Raw genomic sequence first — 15,498 nt, 5'->3', positions numbered from 1 at the left:
CTAGTCCCCTGGAAGAATCTTTACATTTGGTGAAGCTTTGGCAAAAAATTCAGTTTGCACATGTTCAAGAAAGATATCTGGAACTGGCAGCTACACTTGTTAACAATTCTGTCTCTCATGGGCTTTACAGTTTGAGTAGAACCACACCAGGGAATTTCTCCTTCCAGGAACTGCAGATTAATGTGGCACAAAGAAACCGAGTGCACAGACACTGCAGGTATTGAACAAACACTTAACACCCACCACACAGGCTGACACTGAGGGAAAGGAAAAAGAAAGAGATAAAATAGAAGCCAAACAATGGATAGCCAGAACTAACAAGGAGCTGCAAGTTAAGAGAGTAAGAGCTCAAATAGGGTAGATGAATAGTGGCTGGATGATGCACAAAGTATGACATGGGTTATGAACCCAAGGAACTAGAAAGTTAAGAAAATTGGCCTGAGTAGCTGGAGAAAGGAAAACAGAGGAAGGGGAAAAACTGTATGCTGAAGAAGGAAAGGGTAGGTTTTGGGGTGAAGAACCATTGCAAAGTTTGGCTAGAAACAACTCTCTTCCACAGAACCAATTTTGTCTACTAAGGTATTCTAGCAAAAAAAGGAACTGTGAAGCACACTGACCACACATTTCTTATCTTTCTCTTCTGGTCAGTACAGCAAGAGGGTGGCAACCCAGCACAATGGATCACTGTTATCAAATGGCAGAGACTTGCTTACATGCTGAAGGGTTCACTATCACTGACAGCCACAGGCCCGTGGTGAAGAAGAGCTGCTTGTTGCACCAACTGATAGGAAACTGCCAGTGTATGAAGGACAGTCTCTCAGTAAAAGCAAGGAAACATTATCCTAGAGAAACAGATGCTACTCCTGTCTGTATGATCATTTCTTTGTGCTGCTAGGTAAGGTTTAAGCCAAAACTTCTCACACACAAAAGTCCTTCCGCACTTATTTCTGGTCACTTAATCTGTGACTGTGAATGCCTCCTCACAGCTGCAGGTGAACTCAAGCAACTCAAGGCCCATGTACCAATACATCAAGGTTTCATAAGATGTATTCTGTGAGATGGGAACAGAAAACCCTCTTTTGATCAACCTATCTTTGGCCCAGGACCTCACCTTTACAAATGAGTCTACTGCCACCAATGGATTGCAAGATTATTCTATATTTGTCAAATGTGATTTTAAAATTTGAGTAATTAAACTTGCACCACTCCTTCTGACAATTATTCTATCAATGGCTGTCCAGAAGAAGAATATATACTGCCTTTAAACTTCTTCTCCTTAGGTAACCTATACATTCCTTCTCATTTTTAAAGGCCCTATTCAACAGGGAGTCAGGAAAGAGCATGCAAAAAGCCCAGAGTATGAGGGAAAAGTTCCATCATGGAAACATGCTGCAAGATTCATTTTTCTAAAAGAAAAGTGCAGTTCTTCAAGAGAGGACACACTCTTCCTGACAGAGGCATAAGGCTGAATCGCCCCTTATTTGGTTCTGGACAGATTTAGTTACTCAAACTCAACAACAACACGGAGGTTTACTGGGACAAAAACTGAGATACTGTCATTTCAGCTGAGCTGGAGACCATTTTACTGTATCAACTTTCTCATCATGCAAATCCACTTTTTGTAGATTCTTTCTAGTTGCAATTGTAGTCTACAGGAAAATATTTATGATTAAAGACCATTTCAAGTACTCATACCATTACTGTATCAAGACTTTTTTTGCGGAAGTGGTGTCCTCTCCATCTCCAACCTAAAATCTGAACAAAATTTCTAAGCAAGGATATGTGAACATACCACCTGACACTTGCCTCTTCCAGGAGAGCAGTGTTAAAGGTCAGAAAGCTAACTAACATTGAAAAAGAAGCTGGTTCCTCAATGCTCACTCTGGCCACTCTTTCACAATCAACACTTCATAGTATTCAGGGAGGAAGTCCAACAAGCATAAAGTAACAATCACTCTTCAAACAACTCTTAGACTGGGGGTAAAACCTGTTTCAAAAGCAAAAGAGGAGAGGGAAAGGGTGCAGTTTCCTGGACTCCAGATAGGGTTTAAAAAATGTCTTGGGCCAATCAAAACTTGAAAGGCTCCGCTGTGCAAAACTTCTCACCTCTTTCAGCTGATCAGCACTTCCCCACGATGCCGAGCGCTGATGGGATCTCTTTTCTGCTCCCTCTTCGGCCCAACAGCTGGGTGTCTACAAGGGAAAAAAAAGAAAATATGCTGTACTGAGTTCTCCAGGTGAGAAAAACTTCTGGCACAAATTACTGCCTTACTCTTTAGGCAGTGTCAGAGTTACGTGAATAAATTTCAGAATCTGATATGCAGCACTAATAATCACAGTAAATAAAAAGCAATATAGAAAATAAAGCTTTGTAAACTTGCATTTACAAAGGATGAGAACAATGCACATTACTGAAGAAGGAATCAGAGGCCTGACAAAAAGCCTTACCTGGCTGGTCCCACTGTACTTTGGCATCCATGTCTACATTTCACTTAGTGGACAGTTTAGAAAACCACACCATTAAAGAAACTGTAGAAAAACTCAAGCCAGGATTCACTTCTCCCACCTGTCTTCCTCAACCAGTGGACCACAGAACCAATCAATCCCTTCTTGCTAACTGTGGCTAGATAAGAGTTTTATACACCATTTATTATTTCTGGCACTGACTTACATGAGCAGCACAGTAACAAGCAGGCCTTTTCCAGCCATATCTCAAAGCCTGTAAGTCTGATGACTGTCCTTAAATATAGGAGCTAAAATTAAACCCCAAAGACTGAGAAGCATCAGAAAGCCCAAACTCTCAACCGCTATGCTTATTTGCCACAAGGCTATAATGAAAATTGAGGTTATCCACCAGAATTCCTGAATAAGAGAGTCACAGGAACAATGGAAACATCTAAAATTCAGGAAGAGTTTGGGATATGAACTATATGAAACTCAGTGCTATAGGCACATAAATATAAATCTGTTTATGTTGGGATTTTTTTCCCCGACAACTCCTACTAGTATTAGCTGACTCTTTCACAGTAAGTACACAAGAAATAAAACTGAAAATAACAATTTGTCCATGGGGTTTTTAAGGGAGGGGACCACTGCTAACACTTCTAGGGAGACAAAACCCCAGCCCACAAGACAAATAGGATATAGGATCCACATGCCTGTGGGACTTGTTCTCATGCATGGAAACCCTGCTCCCCCACAGCTTCCCTTACTCTTGCTTCCCATCTAGAATCTGGAAGCTTTTGTAGTACCCACAGGGATGCCAGAGACTGTTTGGCTCAGGGAGGAGGCTGGGCACCACTCTGGAGAACACCATCAAACCAACCCCTTCAGCTGGTCCCTGCCCTGCAAGGGGAGCTGGGAGCAGCCCCCAGGGCCAGGTCAGCCATGGCACTATCGAGCTCAGAACTGAGACTTCAGAGCATGGGCTGCACCTTCACAACCACCACACTGCCATGGTGTTACAGAGCCTACAGCCCAGCACCTAACCCATCAGTGCTAACACTTCATCTGCTCTGTCTCTGTGTGCACAGGCCTACAGAACTCTCCTGTGTTTTCTGCCACCCCTGCACTTTCCATGGTTTTGGTGGGGCTTTTTCTCTGTTATTTTTACACCACCGGTAATATTTCAACCAAAAGCCCAGCAAGCTGTGTGGGTGACTAGAAAACCAAATGGAAAAAGTCAGTCTTGAAGTTTTTTTCAGTCATGAAAAAAACTTTCTTTTCATGTTCCCAGAAAAGAAAAAGTAAATCCCTATATGAGAAGTTAAGAGTTCTGTGTACTTATTACATGGCCTGTTATGAAATACCCCCATCTGTTTGGGTGTGGGGAAGAAACCAGAAGATAATGTCATTATGAAAAAAAGAATGAAATCAAAATGTGAAAAGTTCAAACAGCTACTTAAAACTATGTGAAAGATAAGGCAGTCCCTCAGAGCCAGGCAGCACTTAACTCTCCTGACCCAAAGCAGAGCCTCTGCCATATGCACGTGCTGCCTGTATGTGTGCATCTGCTTGCTCTGCATTTTAACACAGCCACCTTCTAAATAATTACTTGGTTTTGCAGATTCATCTCCCTGAAATTTGTGTGGAAGACATTCTGTTGGGTTTAAATGTTGGTTTTTTTAAAAAACATTGAAGTAGCTTGCAGATTCCTACTAAACTACTAAAAATGGGGATAATTCTTTACTTTTTTAAAATCAGAGGCTTTCACAATCTGTTACAATTTACTTTGCATTTTAAACTGCTCTTACAATATTTTACTATATCCCAAGTACAGCTGGAACCATATCCTCACATGACACCAGCAATAAAAAGGCAATTCCAAGAAAATTTATCTTCTAAAGAGTGTCTTCTGAATACAGCCCTGCTCCACCATTTGGGGAACACCAGGATGAAGCAGAACCAGGCAGTTTGGGGGCCTAAATACTTACCTGTAGTGCAGAAGGATGTACCAGGGATCACTATAAGCTCATATCCTTTCAACTACAACTTAATAAACTGAAAAGATATCAAGAATCTAAAAAGCCAAACTGACTTTCTCAATACAGAGAAGTAAACTGTTAAAAACCAAAACAAATAATGTAGAACACACAAGCCTGACTGTATTTTTAATAAACAGATATTCAACCAGATAGCAAGGACAAAACACAAACTAAGATCAACCCCTAAAGACCTTCATCAACACCACCACTGACTGCTAGGAGAGAGAGGTGGGAATCCTTATAGTACAGAGGATCTACTCAGAAATCAAAAATAAAAATCAGAAAATATCTATTCACTTAATACTAAATTAAGTGTAATTAAGTGTAAATTAAGTGTAATTTTGTACTTGTTCAAGAATGCTTTGACATTCTCTACCACTGAAACAGCATCCCCCTTGAGACAAGCACTACATGGATGCTTTCAGCCCCTGGTAAACTGAGTCAAGACACAACCTGCAAAGGATACATACACAGTATACAGGGGGCAGACTATCTGTGAACCCCATTTTACCTGCAGTATTAGATTACAAACATTGTATGGTGCTCCTAGCACAGTACTGAAGTCAGACAGTGTTACATTTACGGACTATTTAGAGGCAAATTTTAAAAAGAAAAAGCTTTACAAAAATAATACAACGTAAGTGGTTCCTAGAATATTATTACAAGGTAGTCCTCTTCAAACCCTGGAAACTGATGCTTGCAATATGCTGTAGTGCACATTAAATGAAGAATAATTTTGAGTTTGTAACAACAAATCTTTGTATTCAAGCAAAAGCTTTTAAAAAACAAAGAGAAGCACCGCAGACTTGTTGTATTCAAACAGAAATTCTGCTTTTCTAAAGTTAGCTTATGTATGAACACCTCATATCTCACTTAAATGCTGTCATTTAGATCACAAACAAGATGGGGGTGTGTAGCACCCACAATCTGTCACACTTCATGGAAATTATTTTCTCATCTTATTTACAACTTCAACAAAACAAGCTTATCAATGGAAGCCTTCATTTGAAGCTGCAAGTGTACTCCTGAAGTGTTAAACATATGAAAAAAATAACATTAAAGCCAGAATGTAATTCAGAATTGTATTAGAAGAAAAATTTCTGAATCACAAACAAAACCACAGTTGCTGCACTTCAAGTCAGAGAGAGGGTGGGGTGAGAGTATCTCCCACAGTAAGAGATGTCAGGCACTATCTCTGAAACTGGTAACATTTCAGAGCATCACAGAAGTGATGATGCACTGAATTTCATGACAAAGGATTAGTCCTGCAAGGCCACACTAAGAAGCTAAGATTTTAGGGGGAGATCCTTGAAAACACTGGATAATGCATGCTGCACCTACAAGACACACATCCCTTGTTTTCAAGATGTTAAGGTTTGTGGTCCATTTCAGCTGACACATGGAATAGACATGCTCAGAATGCCACATCTGTTTGTTCTCTTCAGTCTTCATGTAAATCACAATTACCATAGTTCTAATTCACCCAACCTGGTGGCGATCAGCTCTTTTTCCAACACCTTTGGTAACCCTGCCTTGCTTTTCCATCCATGCCAGGGACATACACCTACATTCTTTCCACTTAGATCAGAATGACTGCATAGCATACCAAGCTACCTAAACCTAAAATAATACTGTGTTACCTTAAGTATCTCATATTTATTGCCAGCCTTTCACTCCAATTTACTACATCCAGCCTGCATTCTGGAATATCTACATATGTCTATGCTTTACAGGGGAAGCAACATGTTTTTGAAGAACTTCCACATTCAAAAGAAACCCAATGGCAGCACTAGAAGATAAAAACGGATGTGTTTTCAGGTATTTCTAAAGCATTCAAAGGCCATCTAGAAACTTTACAAAGAGAAATTGCCTAGTCAGAAGTCAATTTGACTGCAGGTGATCACTCAAACATCAGACAGGTTAAGTCAGAATGACAAATTCACAGCTCTATGACATATCTTATTCCCTGTCCTTTCTGCCAATATAAATCATTAAAATATCCCACAAAAATCAATTATAACTAATACACCAGTAAAAAAGCTTAATGGAATTGAGCCTCTTTGTTTATGTCTATTAATATTACAGAAAAAAAAAATCTACCCAGAAAAAAAAGTGTCTAATGACAGCTAGCATTAAAGCCTTGATCTACCCATAAGAAAAACATATTTTAGCCTAGAAACTCTGCATTATTCTCTAGGTTAGAGAGAAATAAAAATTCTGGAGGCATTTTGCCTTTCTTCAGTTTCATTTGTTCCATACCTAATTGCCATATACAATGAGAAAAAACTGGATTCCAATATTGCTGGATGTGCCTAAGTCATCACCTGGAAATCACTGGATATTAAAACGCCACTAGGCCATTTATTCGTTTCTTTGTATTATTTAGATTGAGAAAGACTCCATGGCAAACTTTAACTGACAATATTTTTGCTATGACATCAACATCATGTTTCTTTTTAATCTTTTTAAATTTTATAAATATCTTTTAAATTACATAGCTACTGCCAAATAATTATATTTATTAACTCTGACAATTATCCAAATATTTCTGAAGATTCCAAGGTTAGACACAGCCATTTCAACATTGAGTTGTTCTTTACACTATGAAGGGGGAAATACTTAAATGATGAAGCATAAAGAAGTGGTGTACAAAATTGTTCCATCAGTGCTCCCAAAAGAGACAGAAAAATGGGGAAAGAAACTATACTGAGTTTTAAATGACCTTAATGTAAAGTTCAGGTTTTACAAAAGGAGAGGGAAGTAGGACAATGGAGGAACTCAGGAAGAGGATCACGAAGTATATCAACACAAGTAACCTCTTATAAGAAGAAGTTTACCTGCATTTCTGAAATACTTAAAGCACTACTAAATAAAATTGCATACCTCTGGTTATCCAAAATGTGCTGCTCCTTAAAGATCAGCCAGTTGCATGCATATGCACATATACACACACAAACGTACACACAGAATTCTGAGAAATACTGAATTGTACAAATACCACAATGCAGTGTTACAGAGCGTTTTTCCAAAAGCAAACAACTGCTTCACTTCTCTTCTGTACTTTCAGTCAAAACACTTGGGGCAAGTGAGAGTGACACAGAAATATGAACTGTAGTTCCTAGTCTCCAAGATATGACAAACTAAACCAAGCTGAATTCTGATCCCTCCCTTCTATTATTATGAAGAAACATATTGTTCATGAGTATTATACAAGTTGAAAGAATTTAAGTGGAAATAAGGACTTGGAATAAAGCTCATTAAAGGCTCATCTGATCACCATGAAGACCAGAAACTCTCTCTTCTTTAAAAAACAAGAATTCTAAGAAACTTGGAACAGCCATAATCACCACCTTAACAAAACCGAACAAAATTTGGATTTTAGGTTAACATTTAATTAGGAACAAAATATACCCTTGAAAGAGAAATAATTATTCCACCTACAATGTAGTTATACTGACAACATTGTTCTTGAATTTAGAAGTAAAACAAGAGATAACTTATTCTCCAATGAAAGTGCTCATACAGAAAAATGGTTTATTGATTTTCATGAACTCATTTTTATTTAACTTAATTTGCTATGCATGTATCCTATCAACAACTTGGAACTCATCCTCAGTTCTTGAAATTAGATATACTTCAAACTACACAGAGCTCAAACAACAAAAACCCAGACACACACCAAAACGTAAGACAATGTTTTATGATCATCTACAAGCCTCCCTAGTGAGCATTTTATTTGGGAAAAAAAAACCACCACCACCAACAACAACAACAAAACCTGCCCAAAAAAACCCCCAGAAACACAAACAAAAAAAAAACAACCAAAAAAAACCAAAAAACCCACCAAACAAAAAAAGCCCTCCAGCTGGAAATCACTGTGCATATCAATATGCTTGTTCCATTTTACATATTCATAGTCCCAAGTAGTGACTCAACTTCAGCACTGATAAATGGTTGAGTCTGGCACAATTTGAATAAAAAGACAGCTAATACAATTCCATGCTGGAAAATATTCACAAATGCAAACCTGGAGATCTCCCTGCTCCTATCCCTTTGAAAAATTGCTTCATTTTGTAATGACAACAGTATGCTTTTCCTCTCTTTATACTTGATTATGCTGAAAAGATAAAATTTCATTTTTAGTTTCTGAATGAGGCAAAGGGAGGCAGTCAAACGTTCACATAACCTGAACACTTACTTGAGCTCACTAGGAAAGCAATTTTACTGCCAAATACTTGGAGCTGAAATATTTATAGAACAGTTTGTTTATCTTTTCTGTAACTAGTGAAAATGTTTGTTTCTGAATGTTTAAATATTCTAAATTTTCTATTCATAAGGGTATTTGTAAAGATTGATATGGATATGCATTTTAAGAGAGGGATTGTGAAATACAGTAACTACAAAGCTTTCAAAACAGAAAGACTTTAAAGTCATAGTATTGTGAAAAGAAGGCATCTTGAAAATAAATCCAGGATTAAGGGCTTTTTAAGTAGATCTTTTGTGACAGTAAATATGACTGCTGTTTTTGGCTAAAACTTACTCATTTCAAAATAAGCAGGACATGAAGACAGCCTTCTCCAAAGGGTCCTCATTACAGTTTCTAAAAGTTTTCTTGGAACATTTTAATCACCAGTTTCTCAAATTCATTAAGTAAGATTTCTGAAACATACAGACCCATTTTTTTTTCTTTTCTAAGCATTCTGTACTTATCTTTACCCAATCAAAGGGTTTCCTGTGCCACATAACACCATATTTTAGAGATGAGGAAACTTCTATATACATTCTAACTTGTCCTGAGAAACTCAGTATTGCACAAAAGACTAGATTCATAGAATCTATTTCAAGACCCATGATAACTATGGATCAGAATCGTGGCACAAGAGATAAACAACTGATTTAACAACCAAACCTACACGGCCTGTTAGATTGAAACTAGAACTAAAGGGAGCGAGTTTCTTCTCGTTTCCAATTTAGTCTGGAAGACGAACTCAGACGGCTTTTTCCAAACCTCAAAAGCACTGCTGGAAAAAAGAATGCAGCTCCTTTGATAATAACTGGGGAGGGGTGGTAAGAATTATGTATTTTTAATCTGTCTGACAGTGATCATCTTTGCAGGCAGCAAGCTCCAGCACAAGGAGGAAGCAGGCAAGAAAGAACATTCACCTTTCTAGTCAAAGAGCATTGGAGCAGTAGAACGCCCCAGCAACCTACCTGCCAGAGGGTCCTACTAAGGACAGAGCCCTGAAGAGAATCCAAGGCTATCACAAGAGTATCAGGCCATGAATAACCTCAGTAGCCTTCCCTCAGTCCCACACACACAGAGAAACACACAGTTTTAGAGACTGACAGATTTATTACCATGATTTAGTAAAATCTTTTAGTTTGTCAGCCACTGTTACATGGATGCTTTTTCTTAAATAACATTCAGCAGAATTTTACATATAGCAGCTTTAAAATAAACCAGATACAAGGCTGAGATTGGTTATTTAGCCTCAATAGATCTGCCCACATTAAGAAAATTATTTTTAACAACTATTTTCTAAAACCATAAAAATATTATCCTCGCACACGATGTTACTGCATTGGCAAAGATTTAAAAAAACTACTGTAACTTATTTTAGGATTTCATATTTCTAATAAAATTAAGTGAATCCACATTGCTTCAGAATTAAATTGAGTAGACATCAATTATATGAAACATCTCTGTTGTCTTGTTTTACTGCTTTTACCTGAGTAGATTTATCTTTCATACATGAAGGGTAGTGTACATGGGGATCACGTGGCCACTGTCCTGTGAGGTAAGGTCCTGTTATTGTGTCCAAAGAAGAAGTTCGCCTTATGGTACCAGAAGTTCTGATTTGCTGGGATTTTGGCCTGTCCACTGTAGAAAACCAGAACAAAATCAACAAAAAAGTCAGGCTAAATTTGATGTGAAATGTTAAAAGCTAGCTATGACACACAATGGCAAGAACACATCAGAAACCTTTGTCTAAATGCCAAGCTGAAAAGAATGCCATCACATCAAAGCAAATACATCAGACAAAAAGGAAAAACAAACAGAAAAGGGAAAATGTAACAGTTACAAAAACCCCAATGCTTAAGGTGTTCATATCTGCAAAGAACTGGGCTACTTATGCTATGTATTTTCATCAGCAAAAAACACCAAGCAAATTTAAATACAGTGATGATGCAACTCAGGAAAGCCAGACACACAGAAATAGAAAATACAGCATAGCACTTTTTAAGTCAGCTCACTTAGCTTTCTAAATACTAAAATACAAATCATGAGAAAAATCGTGGTTGCTAAGAGGACGCATATCCAATTTATCCTCTTTTCCATATTATTTCATAATTTAAACCAATTCCATATTATTTACAAGATCCCACTGCAGGCCTTAACAAGCTGAGAGTGTGAATCCATTTTTCCCTCTGACAGAGTGCTGGTCAGAGCAGCTGCCTTGTTTGTTTTCACTCATCATTGTGCCTGCAGTCCTTGACTCCTCCCTGTACTTTTCTCACCATACACCCAAATCATGGAACACTTTTTCTTGCATTTCATTTGGAGAGCAAAGTGCAGGGTGATTCACGAGATTGATGTGGGAAAGAACAGAATTTTATGGCATGCTCTCTGGATTATCTTTGTCTGCTTTGTCCTTTAGGCAAAATTACTTCACATACTCATCTTCTAGACTTCACATTAGCCAACCTAAGCCCTACATGGCAGCTACTGTTTGTTCTGCTCACTCCTACTAAAAGAAATTCACAAGTGAGATAACTTCCAAGTTAATCAGGTGCCATGCACTAATCTGACCCACTAAAAGCCTACTGACAGCTCAGAACAGAGCAGACCTGCTGGCACACTTCTGAGTCCAAACATGGCCACTGGCCTTCACAAATATTTTCTATTTGTGTATCACCTAGGACTGATGGATCTCAAAAGGCAGAGTTCATCATCAATGTGATATACAGCATTCAGCACAATTAGGGTATAGCTTGCACTATACAGTATGGTTATAGTATGACAGATGAAGACACTGTTAAACCAGACCATTTTAGACAAATATATAGACTTGCTGAAACACTGCATTAGCTACTCATTTTAGGTGAAGGGTTCTAAATAATGCTGTGAATTGGACATGATGTAATGTATCATGCTGACTTTTATACTATAATTATTCTGACTGCCTTAGCTATAAATCAAACCTCTAGCATTTCTAACAGACCTATCCTTATAGGATTCCAATTGTGACAAATCTGCATTTTAAGAAAGATCCTTGAACTATTAAAAGTAAATAAGTCTGAAATTCAAAACAGAGATGACAAACTTCAAAAATTAAAGTAGTGTTTACATTTGCACTGAAACACAAGTGTACCAAATGGGTAAAAAGCTACAAAGAATTCTTCCAAGCTTCCCTGTCATGCTATGGCACTATGCTGCTCTCTCAGCCCAAGTTTTGAAAGTTGCTCAAAAAACACCTTTTAAAACAAGTCAGAAACAATGCACAAGATAATGTTTGAAGATGAGGAAGTAAGGACTAAACTCAAGAAAACATAAGCCCAAAAGACACAACAAAATATATACAACCAGACAATTAGCTAAGGTTTGTAACTTGTTCTACACCCTAAAGAGGAAAGGCAACAGAAATCCCAACATTAATAACTAAAATAATGCCATTAAAACTGAAGAGAAATCAACACCACCAAAAATTACTTGTTTTGTTTTTCCATGGGCATCTTGCAAGTGGACTGCAAGACATTGTCAAGACTTAAAACTGAGAGAAGAAAAAGTTCAAGATGTGTTTTCCAAAGTCCCTACTATTCATCAATGGTTCTCTGAATTAAGCAAATAAACCACTTCTCAATTGCATAAGCCAATTCAAGTTAATGCTAATTTAATGTCATCCCTATTCCACTGCTGTCTGTGCTCCTTCCATCTTTTTTGACATGGACTTAATGCCATCCCTATTCCACCATCGTCTGCACTCCCTCCATCTCCTTTGAGATGGCATGCACAGACAGATGTGTGAGTCCACCTGGCAAAATAATTCACTGACTTAAACATAATGAAAACTAAAGTGCACCTCCTAAAGTCATAAACACAGGGTTTTCCCCATTACAGCAGAGTTGGCACAACATAATGGGCAGAAACCACCAGGAGAGCTAGAAGAGCAGCAGCCCTGTGGTCTGTTCAGTAACAGTTTTGGTTCCTCACCTCTTATGATGTATCATAAGAACAAAAAATAAAAGAGAAGGGATCTATAAGCATGACATTTGAAGGAACTTTTGCAAATTAGCATTTGACAAAGTGTCTTGTATAGTAATTTACTCAAACATCATGGGATGCCCTGGAGAGCATCACTGTACTGGACCCCAACAGTGGCAGATCAGATCAGCTTAAGTAGTTTTCTAAATATTAGAACTGCTCTTAGGGTTTATTTCTTAATCTTGCTTTTTTTCACCTCATCATACATCTGGCTTCCCACTATCCAGGAAGCTACTACATGACACTTCCCAAATTTTCATTATCAATGGAATGTTGATGCTACTATAATGAATACCCTTCTCCAGCCCAAATCACCCTCTCTGGTTGGAAACTTCATGCTCCAGTTTTCTCAGAGAATCAAAACAGTTGAAGTGCTTCAACAGTTCCTGAAGATAGCCAACAGACTTCAGCATTCAGAAAGGCTTCAACAATATTAAGAAATCTCTAAAGTTACAGACTAATTTTATCCAAGTTTCAGACTGAAACTCATCTGACAATATCCCAAGAGCATGAATGGATTTTACTGCAGCAGTAAGTCAAAGCATTCTGTTGTTCTAGTGACAAGTGAGACATCTCATAGGAAAATCAGCCCTACCTCCAGAATATGCAAACTTAAGATCACAGCACTTAAGCAGTGTAACATTACCTGAGGAAGTTATCTAGAAATAAGAAAAGCAAGAGATATCTTGCAGCAAGGCAAAATACCTCATGGCCACTGAGATTAGCTTGGTTGATTAGAGCATGACGATGATGTCCAGGTTGTAGGTTTGATCCCTGTATGGCTGTTCTCTTAAGACTGGGACTCTATGATGCTTGTGAGACCCAACTCAGAATATTCTGTGATTCTATGTGCTATTTAAAGTATGCCACAAGTTTTAATGGCATGTATTTAGGACAAATTGCTACACCATTCTAGCTATGAATGTTCCACAAAGTGACACAATGGTCCACCTGAATACTACAGCTGGCAAAATTCGGCGAGATCCTACCTCCCGGCAGGAATCAACTAAAATAACCTGCATGAAATCATGATTCTGCATGCTGCATTGAGAGCAAAGAGAATTCTAGTTATACCACCTAGGCTGACTGAAAAAAGGCTTCCATTTCTCTGACAGCAAAATGTAATTCAGTAAGAGCCTAACACGACAGCTCTTTTGAAAAGGACAGGGGGCTCAAATAAAACCATCTGCTGCAGCTCTAAAATGAAGAGCTTGCATTCCCATCTAGGATAGGGGCAGCTAACCTGCACATAATCTGAAAGCCAAGTTCATAGTCCATTTTTAGCTTAAATAGTTTTGTGCCACATGTGCAACGAGGAAAATCACCTGCAACAGAACAGCAAGACTGACAGCCAGCATTGGTAGCAGTAAAAAAACTGGTTCAGCTCAATCCACCAGATCTAATCTGTCAACATCTTTTCTTCCCATGTTTCTTCCAACAGTTAGCAAATCCAGTTCAAATTTGGCCAGAACTTTTCCACTCATGTACTTGCATAGATATAACTGATTTTAAAGGACTAAAATTATCCTGAGAATCTCAGATAACACAGACTTCCTCTCAAACTGAGTGAAAAAGATGAAATAAAAATAAAATTCATTCTTCTCCAAAACTAAGAGTACTGTCATCTCACTTTTGATGTCAGCTAATTGTTACACTGTCGTGTCAAAAGATTAGACAATATTCTTGCAGTAATTTCCTAATTTCTTTTCTTGAAAGTTCTTTAAGTCAAACTATTAACCTGAGACCATGAAATATCAGTATTAAATTCCCCAATCATTTTCATGAGATGTTGTTTCTCTTCAGTTTAGTTGCTAGCACCCTGCACAACCTTCTGGTCACAAGCTACTCACGAAATGAGTCCCAAGCTTAGGACTCATCCATTCTTGAAGAATTTCAGATTTTATCTAGGAAATAAATACTAACTTCAAAAGAATTTTCTCCAAAAATACTCCTGGGAAGACTCACTATGATGGATAGCCCAGTCTGCTTAAGACTCTTTTTGCAAGAGCCACAAAGTCAGAGTTCAAATAGTCTGGCCCAAAGGATATTCAGAGACTGCATATACTAACATAAAATAGTATCAGATATTTCTAGGACATTCCTATCAGATCTGACAAGAAATTTACAACAATCTACTAACCCAAGGAGATGCTGAAGTCCCTGTGTGAGTGCTTCTTAAATAATGAATTATGTGGGAATATAGTCTAGGAAATCAAAAACTAGAAATGGGAAGTTGAATATTGAGGAATGGTGACCCACAGTAAATGATGCCTGGCATCACTTAAGTCACATTTCCCACAGCAGCTACTGATGACTGTCCTACACCTAATTAAAAGTCCCCTCTCCTGTTACACCTTGTAAAAGCATGAAAAAGGGATACCCTTTGCTCTTGCTTCCTTTGGACAGTGATTCCCTGAGTACCATAAAAGCAGACTTCTGGATTCAAGAGAACTCTGTCTCTCAAGAGTCTGGTCAGGAGAGGTTTGTTTGGTTTTTTTTTTTGCTTGCTTTTTAAGCACGTATATAGTGACAGGGTACTGATACCTGAATGTGTATCAGATTGGTCTCTCCTGCTCTGATTATGTAGGTAGATGGTCAAACTGGTGCATGTTTAATTTGCAGAACTTGTCTCTATGACTTTGCCAGGAAAAAGATTGAATAATGAGGATTTAGAGGCCACTCTAAAAAAATATTTCAATCTTCATTCTCAAGAAGGCTTTTCTCTTGTAATTGGAGCCAAAATCTCTCATG

The 15,498-nt window shown here is 38.1% G+C and overlaps 1 protein-coding gene across 4 annotated transcripts in view; it reads right to left on the bottom strand.

Moving 5' to 3' along the window:
• Nucleotides 1–15,498, bottom strand: part of GLCCI1 (glucocorticoid induced 1) — a 52,393-nt gene that overhangs the window by 22,152 nt on the left and 14,743 nt on the right. For all 4 annotated transcript variants that reach the window (XM_036402894.2, XM_036402902.2, XM_054517195.1 and 1 more), the window contains exons 2-3: nt 10,214–10,365; nt 2,107–2,193 (exon numbers count right to left, since the gene is read on the bottom strand). In XM_036402894.2, coding sequence (XP_036258787.1) covers nt 2,107–2,193; nt 10,214–10,365 — 239 coding nt within the window. The remainder of the gene's footprint in view (nt 1–2,106; nt 2,194–10,213; nt 10,366–15,498) is intronic.

The sequence above is a fragment of the Molothrus ater genome, chromosome 1 (assembly GCF_012460135.2).
Source record: "Molothrus ater isolate BHLD 08-10-18 breed brown headed cowbird chromosome 1, BPBGC_Mater_1.1, whole genome shotgun sequence".
Lineage (NCBI taxonomy): Eukaryota > Metazoa > Chordata > Aves > Passeriformes > Icteridae > Molothrus > Molothrus ater.
The sequence above is the reverse complement of the archived record's forward strand: the minus strand, read 5'-3'. Positions and strand labels throughout refer to the sequence as shown.